Source organism: Oncorhynchus keta, unplaced genomic scaffold, assembly GCF_023373465.1.
Source record: "Oncorhynchus keta strain PuntledgeMale-10-30-2019 unplaced genomic scaffold, Oket_V2 Un_contig_720_pilon_pilon, whole genome shotgun sequence".
NCBI lineage: Eukaryota > Metazoa > Chordata > Actinopteri > Salmoniformes > Salmonidae > Oncorhynchus > Oncorhynchus keta.
In genome coordinates, this window is record NW_026289323.1 from 142,562 (window position 1) to 154,159 (window position 11,598).

Below are 11,598 nucleotides of genomic sequence, written 5' to 3' on the forward strand. Positions count from 1 at the left end.
TTATTGGTAATGGTGAGAGGTTAGCATGTTTTGTTGTAGCCTCTGTTATTGGTAATGGTGAGAGGTTAGTATGTTTTGTTGTAGTCTCTGTTATTGGTAATGGTGAGAGGTTAGCATGTTTTGTTGTAGCCTCTGTTATTGGTAATGGTGAGAGGTTAGCATGTTTTGTTGTAGTCTCTGTTATTGGTAATGGTGAGAGGTTAGCATGTTTTGTTGTAGTCTCTGTTATTGGTAATGGTGAGAGGTTAGCATGTTTTGTTGTAGTCTCTGTTATTGGTAATGGTGAGAGGTTAGCATGTTTTGTTGTAGTCTCTGTTATTGGTAATGGTGAGAGGTTAGCATGTTTTGTTGTAACCTCTGTTATTGGTAATGGTGAGAGGTTAGTATATTTTGTTGTAGCCTCTGTTATTGGTAATGGTGAGAGGTTAGCATGTTTTGTTGTAGCGTCTGTTATTGGTAATGGTGAGAGGTTAGCATGTTTTGTTGGAGCCTCTGTTTTAGGTAATGGTGAGAGGTTATCATGTTTTGTTGGAGTCTCTGTTGTTGGTGAGATGGCCAATCTTCCAATGATATGCCTACAAATACGTCACAATGCTGCAGACATCTAGGACGAACGGCAGAGAGCATAAGCTCGTTCACGGCACATTCACAGCCATATAAGGAGACGATAGAAAAACAGAGCCTTAAAAATTCTGCTCATTTCCTGTTTGAGGTTTCATCTTGGTTTCGCCTGTAGCATCAGTTCCGTGGCACTCACAGATAATATCTTTGCAGTTTGAAAACGTCAGAGTGTTTTCTTTCCAAAGCTGCTAATTATATGCATAGTCGAGCATCTTTTCGTGACAAAATATTGCGCTTAAAACGGGAACGTTTTTTTATCCAATAATGAAATAGCGCCCCCATAGCTTCAACTGGTTAACAACACTGTCATCTCAGATTTTCAAAAATATGCTTCTCAACCATAGCAAAACAAGCATTTGTGTAACAGTATTGATAGCTATTGATAGCTAGCGTAGCATTTAGCGTTAGCATTTAGCGTTAGCATTCAGCAGGCAACATTTTCACAAAAACCAGAAAAGCATTCAAGTAAAATCATTTACCTTTGAAGAACTTCGGATGTTTTCAATGAGGAGAATCAGTTCGATAGCAAATGTTCAGTTTTTCCTGAAAGATTATTTGTGCAGGAGAAATCGCTCCGTTTTCTGCATCATGTTTGGCTACCAAAAACCCCCGAAAAATCAGTCATCAAAACGTCAAACTTTCTTCATGATATATAGTTCGTGGAAGTCTCCTCTCTCCCCAGAATCACATGGATGTATGCGTGCAGCTTGTAGATTACGCACCAATTTCAACAAAGGACACCGGGCGGACACCTGGTAAATGTAGTCTCTTATTGGCAATCTTCCAATGATATGCCTACAAATACGTCACAATGATGCAGACACCTTTGGGAAACGATAGAAAGGGTGTAGAAAGTGTAGGCTCATTCCTGGCGCAATCTTAGCCATATAAGGAGACATTGGAACACAGAGCGTCAAAAATCCTGCTCATTTCCTGTTTGAAGTTTCATCTTGGTTTCGCCTGTAGCATCAGTTCTGTGGCACTCACAGATAATATCTTTGCAGTTTTGGGAAACGTCAGAGTTTTCTTTCTAAAGGTGTCAATTATATGCATAGTCGAGCATCTTTTTGTGACAAAATATTGCGCTTAAAACGGGCACGTTTTTTTATCCAATAATGAAATGGCGCCCCCATAGCTTCAAGAGGTTAAAGGTGACATTATATACTGTCACCTCATATGAAACATTTGATCTCAAATCCAAAATGTTGGAGTATAGAGACGCAATAAAAATGCCACTTTCACTGTCAAAATAGATATGGTGTGGACTGTGTACTCAATACAATCTATATCTGATACCTCACTGTCTAAATAGATATGGTGTGGACTGTATACTCAATACAATCTAAATCTGATACCTCACTGTCTAAATAGATATGATGTGGACTGTGTACTCAATACAATCTATATCTGATACCTCACTGTCTAAATAGATATGGTGTGGACTGTATACTCAATACAATCTATATCTGATTCCTCACTGTCTAAATAGATATGGTGTGGACTGTGTACTCAATACAATCTATATCTGATTCCTCACTGTCTAAATAGATATGGTGTGGACTGTATACTCAATACAATCTAAATCTGATACTTCACTGTCTAAATAGATATGGTGTGGACTGTATACTCAATACAATCTAAATCTGATACCTCACTGTCTAAATAGATATGGTGTGGACTGTATACTCAATACAATCTAAATCTGATACCTCACTGTCTAAATAGATATGGTGTGGACTGTATACTCAATACAATCTAAATCTGATACCTCACTGTCTAAATAGATATGGTGTGGACTGTATACTCAATACAATCTAAATCTGATACCTCACTGTCTAAATAGATATGGTGTGGACTGTATACTCAATACAATCTAAATCTGATACCTCACTGTCTAAATAGATGTGGTGTGGACTGTATACTCAATACAATCTAAATCTGATTCCTCACTGTCTAAATAGATATGGTGTGGACTGTATACTCAATACAATCTAAATCTGATACCTCACTGTCTAAATAGATATGGTGTGGACTGTATACTCAATACAATCTAAATCTGATACCTCACTGTCTAAATAGATGTGGTGTGGACTGTATACTCAATACAGTCTAAATCTGATACCTCACTGTCTGTCTTTTGACTGATACTGCTTTTTAAACTGGTCTGGTCAGTCTACTAAAATATTTGTAGTTTACATGTTTCTATCCTCAGGTAATGATTTGATCATTTGTCATTTTTAATGATGATACACTATTTTACGAATAGATATGGAAGGTTTCAGGACACTGATATATCTGAATATGTTGAAAAAATATACTGCCACTATTTTCACCACCAAAGAATAGCAGTGTGATTTTAATATGATTTGACTCTTTACAGGCTGTCAGGCTGTCAAGTCACAGAGGAAGGCTGTGCTTCTCTGGTCTCAGCTCTGAGGTCAAAACCCTCACACCTGAGAGAGCTGGATCTGAGTAACAATGACCTGAAGGATTCAGGAGTGAAGCTGCTCTCTGCTGGACTGGGGAATCCCCACTGTAAACTGGAGACTCTGAGGTCAGTATTCCTGTAGTTGGTCAACAAGTGATAACTGTTCACCAGATCCACATGTGTTTACCAGACACACATAGTCCACACCATATGTGTTTGGACAGTGAAGCTTACAGTTTTAAATGTGGTGCTCCAGCATTTTGGATTTGAGACATAATGTACAGAATGTCACCTTTTATTTAAAGGTATTTTCATACATATATATTTTACTGTTTATAAATGAAAAACCTTTATGTATCTAGTTCTCCCATTTAACAAAGTCATAACATTTTGGATAAATTATTTCAGTCAAAAGTTTAGTATTTGGTCCCATATTCCTTGCCTGCAGTGATTACATCAAGCTTGTGATTCTACTAACTTGTTGAATTAATTAGCAGTTTGTCTTGGTTGTGTTTTGGATGTTTTCCTAATAGAAACTGAATGGTGAATAATGTCCTGTCATTTTGGAGTCACTTCACTTGTATTGTAAGTCATGACTGTAAGTTGGATAAAAGCGTCTGCTAAATGGCATATATATTATATATTATTATTATTATTATATTAAGATGTTTCTGAACACTTCTACGTTCATGTGGATGCTACTATGATGATGAATAATCAGGAATGATTCATTAATTTTATTTTTTATTTCACCTTTATTTAACCAGGTAGGCAAGTTGAGAACAAGTTCTCATTTACAAATGCGACCTGGCCAAGATAAAGCAAAGCAGTTCGACAGATACGACACAGAGTTACACATGGAGTAAAACAAACATACAGTCAATAATACAGTATAAACGAGTCTATATACAATGTGAGCAAATGAGGTGAGAAGGGAGGTAAAGGCAATAAATAGGCCATGGTGGCGAAGTAAATACAATATAGCAAGTAAAACACTGGAATGGTAGATTTGCAATGGAAGAATGTGCAAAGTAGAAATAAAAATAATGGGGTGCAAAGGAGCAAAATAAATTAAATACAGTTGGGAAAGAGGTAGTTGTTTGGGCTAAATTATAGGTGGGCTATGTACAGGTGCAGTAATCTGTGAGCTGCTCTGACAGTTGGTGCTTAAAGCTAGTGAGGGAGATAAGTGTTTCCAGTTTCAGAGATTTTTGTAGTTCGTTCCAGTCATTGGCAGCAGAGAACTGGAAGGAGAGGCGGCCAAAGAAAGAATTGGTTTTGGGGGTGACTAGAGGGATATACCTGCTGGAGCGTGTGCTACAGGTGGGAGATGCTATGGTGACCAGCGAGCTGAGATAAGGGGAGACTTTACCTAGCAGGTTCTTGTAGATGACATGGAGCCAGTGGGTTTGGCGACGAGTATGAAGCGAGGGCCAGCCAGCGAGAGTGTACAGGTCGCAATGGTGGGTAGTATATGGGGCATTGGTGACAAAACGGATTGCACTGTGATAGACTGCATCCGATTTGTTGAGTAGGGTATTGGAGGCTATTTTGTAAATGACATCACCAAAGTTGAGGATTGGTAGGATGGTCAGTTTTACAAGGGTATGTTTGGCAGCATGAGTGAAGGATGCTTTGTTGCGAAATAGGAAGCCAATTCTAGATTGGAGATGTTTGATATGGGTCTGGAAGGAGAGTTTACAGTCTAACCAGACACCTAAGTATTTGTAGTTGTCCACGTATTCTAAGTCAGAGCCGTCCAGAGTAGTGATGTTGGACAGGCGGGCAGGTGCAGGTAGCGATCGGTTGAAGTTAATCGGTTAATGATGATGAATGAGAAAGTTACAGAGGTACAAACATCATACCCCACCCATTAATGCTGAGAGGTTAGCATGTTTTGTTGTAGTCTGTTATTGGTAATGGTGAGAGGTTAGCATGTTTTGCTGTATCCTCTGTTACTGGTAATGGTGAGAGGTTAGCATGTTTTGTTGTAGCCTCTGTTATTGGTAATGGTGAGAGGTTAGCATGTTTTGTTGTAGCCTCTGTTACTGGTAATGGTGAGAGGTTAGCATGTTTTGTTGTAGCCTCTGTTATTGGTAATGGTGAGAGGTTAGCATGTTTTGTTGTATCCTCTGTTACTGGTAATGGTGAGAGGTTAGCATGTTTTGTTGTAGCCTCTGTTATTGGTAATGGTGAGAGGTTAGCATGTTTTGTTGTAGCCTCTGTTATTGGTAATGGTGAGAGGTTAGCATGTTTTGTTGTAGCCTCTGTTATTGGTAATGGTGAGAGGTTAGCATGTTTTGTTGTAGCCTCTGTTATTGGTAATGGTGAGAGGTTAGCATGTTTTGTTGTAGCCTCTGTTATTGGTAATGGTGAGAGGTTAGCATGTTTTGTTGTAGCCTCTGTAACTTTCTCACTCATTATTATTCATGATTCATTCATGATTTTTCTTAATCAAGGCATCATCAGGATTAATTCATTATTGTTTAGAAACATGTTATCTACTCTCTTAGACAGAAAAGTACTCCACTCATCATCCACCATTTTATTATTGGGCAAAACACAACCCAAAACACAACCAAATCAAATCAAATCAATTTATATAGCCCTTCGTACATCAGCTGATGTCTCTCAAAGTGCTGTACAGAAACCCAGCCTAAAACCCCAAACAGCAAGCAATGCAGGTGTAGAAGCACGGTGGCTGGGAAAAACTCCCTAGAAAGGCCAAAACCTAGGAAGAAACCTAGAGAGGAACCAGGCTATGTGGGGTGGCCAGTACTCTTCGAGCTGTGCCGGGTGGAGATTATAACAGAACATGGCCAAGATGTTCAAATGTTCATAAATGACCAGCATGGTCGAATAATAGTAAGGCAGAACAGTTTAAACTGGAACAGCAGCATGGCCAGGTGGACTGGGGACAGCAAGGAGTCATCATGTCAGGTAGTCCTGGTGCATGGTCCTAGGGCTCAGGTCCTCCGAGAGAGAGAAAGAAAGAGAAGGAGAGAATTAGAGAACGCACACTTAGATTCACACAGGACACCGAATAGGACAGGAGAAGTACTCCAGATATAACAAACTGAACCAAAACAAACTGCAAATGCAACCAACGAGTTTACGACCAAATACTAAAGTTTTGACTACTTTAATACACTATAAGTGAATTGGTCAGATTATTTATGTTGGAGTATAGAGACACGTTTAAAATGTTAGCTTCACTGTCTAAATAGATATGGTGTGGACTGTATACTCAATACAATCTAAATCTGATACCTCACTGTCTAAATAGATATGGTGTGGACTGTGTACTCAATACAATCTAAATCTGATACCTCACTGTCTAAATAGATATGGTGTGGACTGTATACTCAATACAATCTAAATCTGATACCTCACTGTCTGTCTTTTGACTGATACTGCTTTTTAAACTGGTCTGGTCAGTCTAGTAAAATATTTGTAGTTTACATGTTTCTATCCTCAGGTAATGATTTGATCATTTGTCATTTTTAATGATGATACACTATTTTACGAATAGATATGGAAGGTTTCAGGACACTGATATATCTGAATATGTTGAAAAAATATACTGCCACTATTTTCACCACCAAAGAATAGCAGTGTGATTTTAATATGATTTGACTCTTTGCAGGCTGTCAGGCTGTCTAGTCACAGAGGAAGGCTGTGCTTCTCTGGTCTCAGTTCTGGAGTCAAACCCCTCACACCTGAGAGCTGGACCTGAGTAACAATGACCTGAAGGATTCAGGAGTGAAGCTGCTCTCTGCTGGACTGGGGAATCCCCTCTGTAAACTGGAGACTCTGAGGTCAGTATTCCTGTAGTTGGTCAACAAGTGATAACTGTTCACCAGATCCACATGTGTTTACCAGACACACATAGTCCACACCATATGTGTTTGGACAGTGAAGCTTACAGTTTTAAATGTGGTGCTCCAGCCTTTTGGATTTGAGGTAGAATGTTTCATATTAGGTGACAGTACAGAATGTCACCTTTTATTTAATGGTATTTTCATACATATATATTTTACACGTTATAAATGAAAAACCTTTATGTATCTAGTTCTCCCATTTAACAAAGTCATAATATTTTGGATAAATTATTTTAGTCATAAGTTTAGTATTTAGTCCCATATTCCATGCCTGCAGTGATTACATCAAGCTTGTGATTCTACTAACTTGTTGAATTAATTTGCAGTTTGTCTTGGTTGTGTTTTGGATGTTTTTCCTAATAGAAACTAAATGGTGAATAATGTCCTGTCATTTTGGAGTCACTTCACTTGTATTGTAAGTCGCTTTGGATAAAAGCGTCTGCTAAATGGCATATATTATTATTATTATTATATTAAGATGTTTCTGAACACTTCTACGTTCATGTGGATGCTACTATGATGATGAATAATCAGGAATGATTCATTAATTTTATTTTTTATTTCACCTTTATTTAACCAGGTAGGCAAGTTGAGAACAAGTTCTCATTTACAAATGCGACCTGGCCAAGATAAAGCAAAGCAGTTCGACAGATACGACACAGAGTTACACATGGAGTAAAACAAACATACAGTCAATAATACAGTATAAACGAGTCTATATACAATGTGAGCAAATGAGGTGAGAAGGGAGGTAAAGGCAAAAAAGGCCATGGTGGCGAAGTAAATACAATATAGCAAGTAAAACACTGAATGGTAGTTTTGCAATGGAAGAATGTGCAAAGTAGAAATAAAAATAATGGGGTGCAAAGGAGCAAAATAAATTAAATACAGTTGGGAAAGAGGTAGTTGTTTGGGCTAAATTATAGGTGGGCTATGTACAGGTGCAGTAATCTGTAAGATGCTCTGACAGTTGGTGCTTAAAGCTAGTGAGGGAGATAAGTGTTTCCAGTTTCAGAGATTTTTGTAGTTCGTTCCAGTCATTGGCAGCAGAGAACTGGAAGGAGAGGCGGCCAAAGAAAGAATTGGTTTTGGGGGTGACTAGAGGGATATATATACCTGCTGGAGCGTGTGCTACAGGTGGGAGATGCTATGGTGACCAGCGAGCTGAGATAAGGGGAGACTTTACCTAGCAGGTTCTTGTAGATGACATGGTGGGTTTGGCGACGAGTATGAAGCGAGGGCCAGCCAACGAGAGTGTACAGGTCGCAATGGTGGGTAGTATATGGGGCATTGGTGACAAAACGGATTGCACTGTGATAGACTGCATCCGATTTGTTGAGTAGGGTATTGGAGACTATTTTGTAAATGACATCACCAAAGTTGAGGATTGGTAGGATGGTCAGTTTTACAAGGGTATGTTTGGCAGCATGAGTGAAGGATGCTTTGTTGCGAAATAGGAAGCCAATTCTAGATTGGAGATGTTTGATATGCGTCTGGAAGGAGAGTTTACAGTCTAACCAGACACCTAAGTATTTGTAGTTGTCCACGTATTCTAAGTCAGAGCCGTCCAGAGTAGTGATGTTGGACAGGCGGGCAGGTGCAGGTAGCGATCGGTTGAAGTTAATCGGTTAATGATGATGAATGAGAAAGTTACAGAGGTACAAACATCATACCCCACCCATTAATGCTGAGAGGTTAGCATGTTTTGTTGTAGTCTGTTATTGGTAATGGTGAGAGGTTAGCATGTTTTGTTGTATCCTCTGTTACTGGTAATGGTGAGAGGTTAGCATGTTTTGTTGTAGCCTCTGTTATTGGTAATGGTGAGAGGTTAGCATGTTTTGTTGTAGCCTCTGTTATTGGTAATGGTGAGAGGTTAGCATGTTTTGTTGTAGCCTCTGTTACTGGTAATGGTGAGAGGTTAGCATGTTTTGTTGTAGCCTCTGTTATTGGTAATGGTGAGAGGTTAGCATGTTTTGTTTTATCCTCTGTTACTGGTAATGGTGAGAGGTTAGCATGTTTTGTTGTAGCCTCTGTTATTGGTAATGGTGAGAGGTTAGCATGTTTTGTTGTAGTCTCTGTTATCGGTAATGGTGAGAGGTTAGCATGTTTTGTTGTAGCCTCTGTTATTGGTAAATTGCTAAATCTGATTCCTCACTGTCTAAATAGATATGGTGTGGACTGTATACTCAATACAATCTAAATCTGATACCTCACTGTCTAAATAGATATGGTGTGGACTGTATACTCAATACAATCTAAATCTGATACCTCACTGTCTAAATAGATATGATGTGGACTGTATACTCAATACAATCTAAATCTGATACTTCACTGTCAAAATAGATATGGTGTGGACTATATACTCAATACAATCTAAATCTGATTCCTCACTGTCTAAATAGATGTGGTGTGGACTGTATACTCAATACAATCTAAATCTGATTCCTCACTGTCTAAATAGATATGGTGTGGACTGTATACTCAATACAATCTAAATCTGATACCTCACTGTCTAAATAGATATGGTGTGGACTGTATACTCAATACAATCTAAATCTGATACCTCACTGTCTAAATAGATATGGTGTGGACTGTATACTCAATACAATCTAAATCTGATACCTCACTGTCTAAATAGATATGGTGTGGACTGTATACTCAATACAATCTAAATCTGATTCCTCACTGTCTAAATAGATATGGTGTGGACTGTATACTCAATACAATCTAAATCTGATTCCTCACTGTCTAAATAGATATGGTGTGGACTGTATACTCAATACAATCTAAATCTGATTCCTCACTGTCTAAATAGATATGGTGTGGACTGTATACTCAATACAATCTAAATCTGATACCTCACTGTCTAAATAGATATGATGTGGACTGTATACTCAATACAATCTATATCTGATACTCACTGTCTAAATAGATATGGTGTGGACTATATACTCAATACAATCTAAATCTGATACCTCACTGACTAAATATATGTGGTGTGGACTGTATTCTCAATACAATCTAAATCTGATTCCTCACTGTCTAAATAGATATGGTGTGGACTGTATACTCAATACAATCTAAATCTGATACTTCACTGTCTAAATAGATATGGTGTGGACTATATACTCAATACAATCTAAATCTGATACCTCACTGTCTAAATAGATATGGTGAGGACTATATACTCAATACAATCTAAATCTGATACCTCACTGTCTAAATAGATATGGTGTGGACTGTATACTCAATACAATCTAAATCTGATACCTCACTGTCTAAATAGATATGGTGTGGACTGTATACTCAATACAATCTAAATCTGATACCTCACTGTCTAAATAGATATGGTGTGGACTGTATACTCAATACAATCTAAATCTGATACCTCACTGTCTGTCTTCTGACTGATACTACTTTTAAACTGGTCTGGTCAGTCTACTATAATATTTGTACTATACATTTTTCTATCTGCAGGCAATACTTTGATAATTTGTCATTTATAATAATGATACATTCATTTATAAATAGATATGGAAGGTTTCAGGACACTGATATATCTGAATATGTTGAAAAAATATACTGCCACTATTTTCACCACCAAAGAATATCAGTGTGATTTTAATATGATTTGACTCTTTGCAGGCTGTCAGGCTGTCTAGTCACAGAGGAAGGCTGTGCTTCTCTGGTCTCAGCTCTGAGGTCAAACCCCTCACACCTGAGAGAGCTGGACCTGAGCTACAATCACCCAGGAGACTCAGGAGTCAGACTGCTCTCTGCTGGACTGGAGGATCCACACTGCAGACTGGAGAAACTCAAGTATGTAGAGGGTTTATGTCAATGTTCATATCAGACATGTTGGACTTATCAGGCTGGTTAAGACAAACATTCTAACCACCACTTGGACAAAGTTATATATGTGTGTGTGTGTGTGTGTGTGTCTCCAGTGTGTGTGTGTGTGTGTGTGTGGCGTGTGTGTGTGTGTGTGTCACCAGTGTGTGTGTGTGGCGTGTGTGTGTGTGTGGCCAGTGTGTGTGTGTGTGTGTGTGGACAGTGTGTGTGTGTGTGTGTGTGTGTGTGTGTGTGTGTGTGTGTGTGTGTCACCAGTGTGTGTGTGTGTGTGTGTCACCAGTGTGTGTGTATGTGTGTGTTTCCTGTGTGTGTGTGTTTCCTATGTGTGTGTGTTTCCTGTGTGTGTGTGTCTCCAGTGTGTGTGTGTCTCCAGTGTGTGTGTGTGTCTCCAGCGTGTGTGTGTCTCCAGTGTGTGTGTGTGTCTCCTGTGTGTGTGTGTGTGTGTCTCCAGTGTGTGTGTGTATGTGTGTCTCCAGTGTGTGTGTGTATGTGTGTCTCCAGTGTGTGTGTGTGTGTGTGTGTTTCCTGTGTGTGTGTGTTTCCTGTGTGTGTGTGTGTCTCCAGTGTGTGTGTGTGTCACCAGAATGTGTGTGTGTGTGTCCATTGTGTGTGTGTCTCCAGTGTGTGTGAGTGTGTGTCCATTGTGTGTGTGTCTCCAGTGTGTGTATGTGTGTGTTTGTGTGTCCAGTGTGTCCTCTGTGTGTGTCCAGTGTGTGTGTGTGTGTGTCCAGTGTGTGTCCAGTGTGTGTGTGTCTCCAGTGTGTGTGAGTGTGTGTCCAGTGTGTCCAGTGTGTCCTCTGTGTGTGTCCAGTGTGT

General features: G+C 39.1%; 1 protein-coding gene across 1 annotated transcript in view; it reads left to right on the top strand.

The window, feature by feature from the left end:
• The window catches only part of LOC127926217 (NACHT, LRR and PYD domains-containing protein 12-like), a 142,388-nt gene extending 131,563 nt beyond the window's left edge, over window positions 1–10,825 (top strand). The window contains exons 9-10 of the mRNA XM_052511667.1: window positions 3,002–3,175; window positions 10,576–10,825. Coding sequence (XP_052367627.1) covers window positions 3,002–3,175; window positions 10,576–10,810 — 409 coding nt within the window. The 3' untranslated portion in view covers window positions 10,811–10,825. The remainder of the gene's footprint in view (window positions 1–3,001; window positions 3,176–10,575) is intronic.
• The last annotated feature ends 773 nt before the right edge of the window (window positions 10,826–11,598 follow it).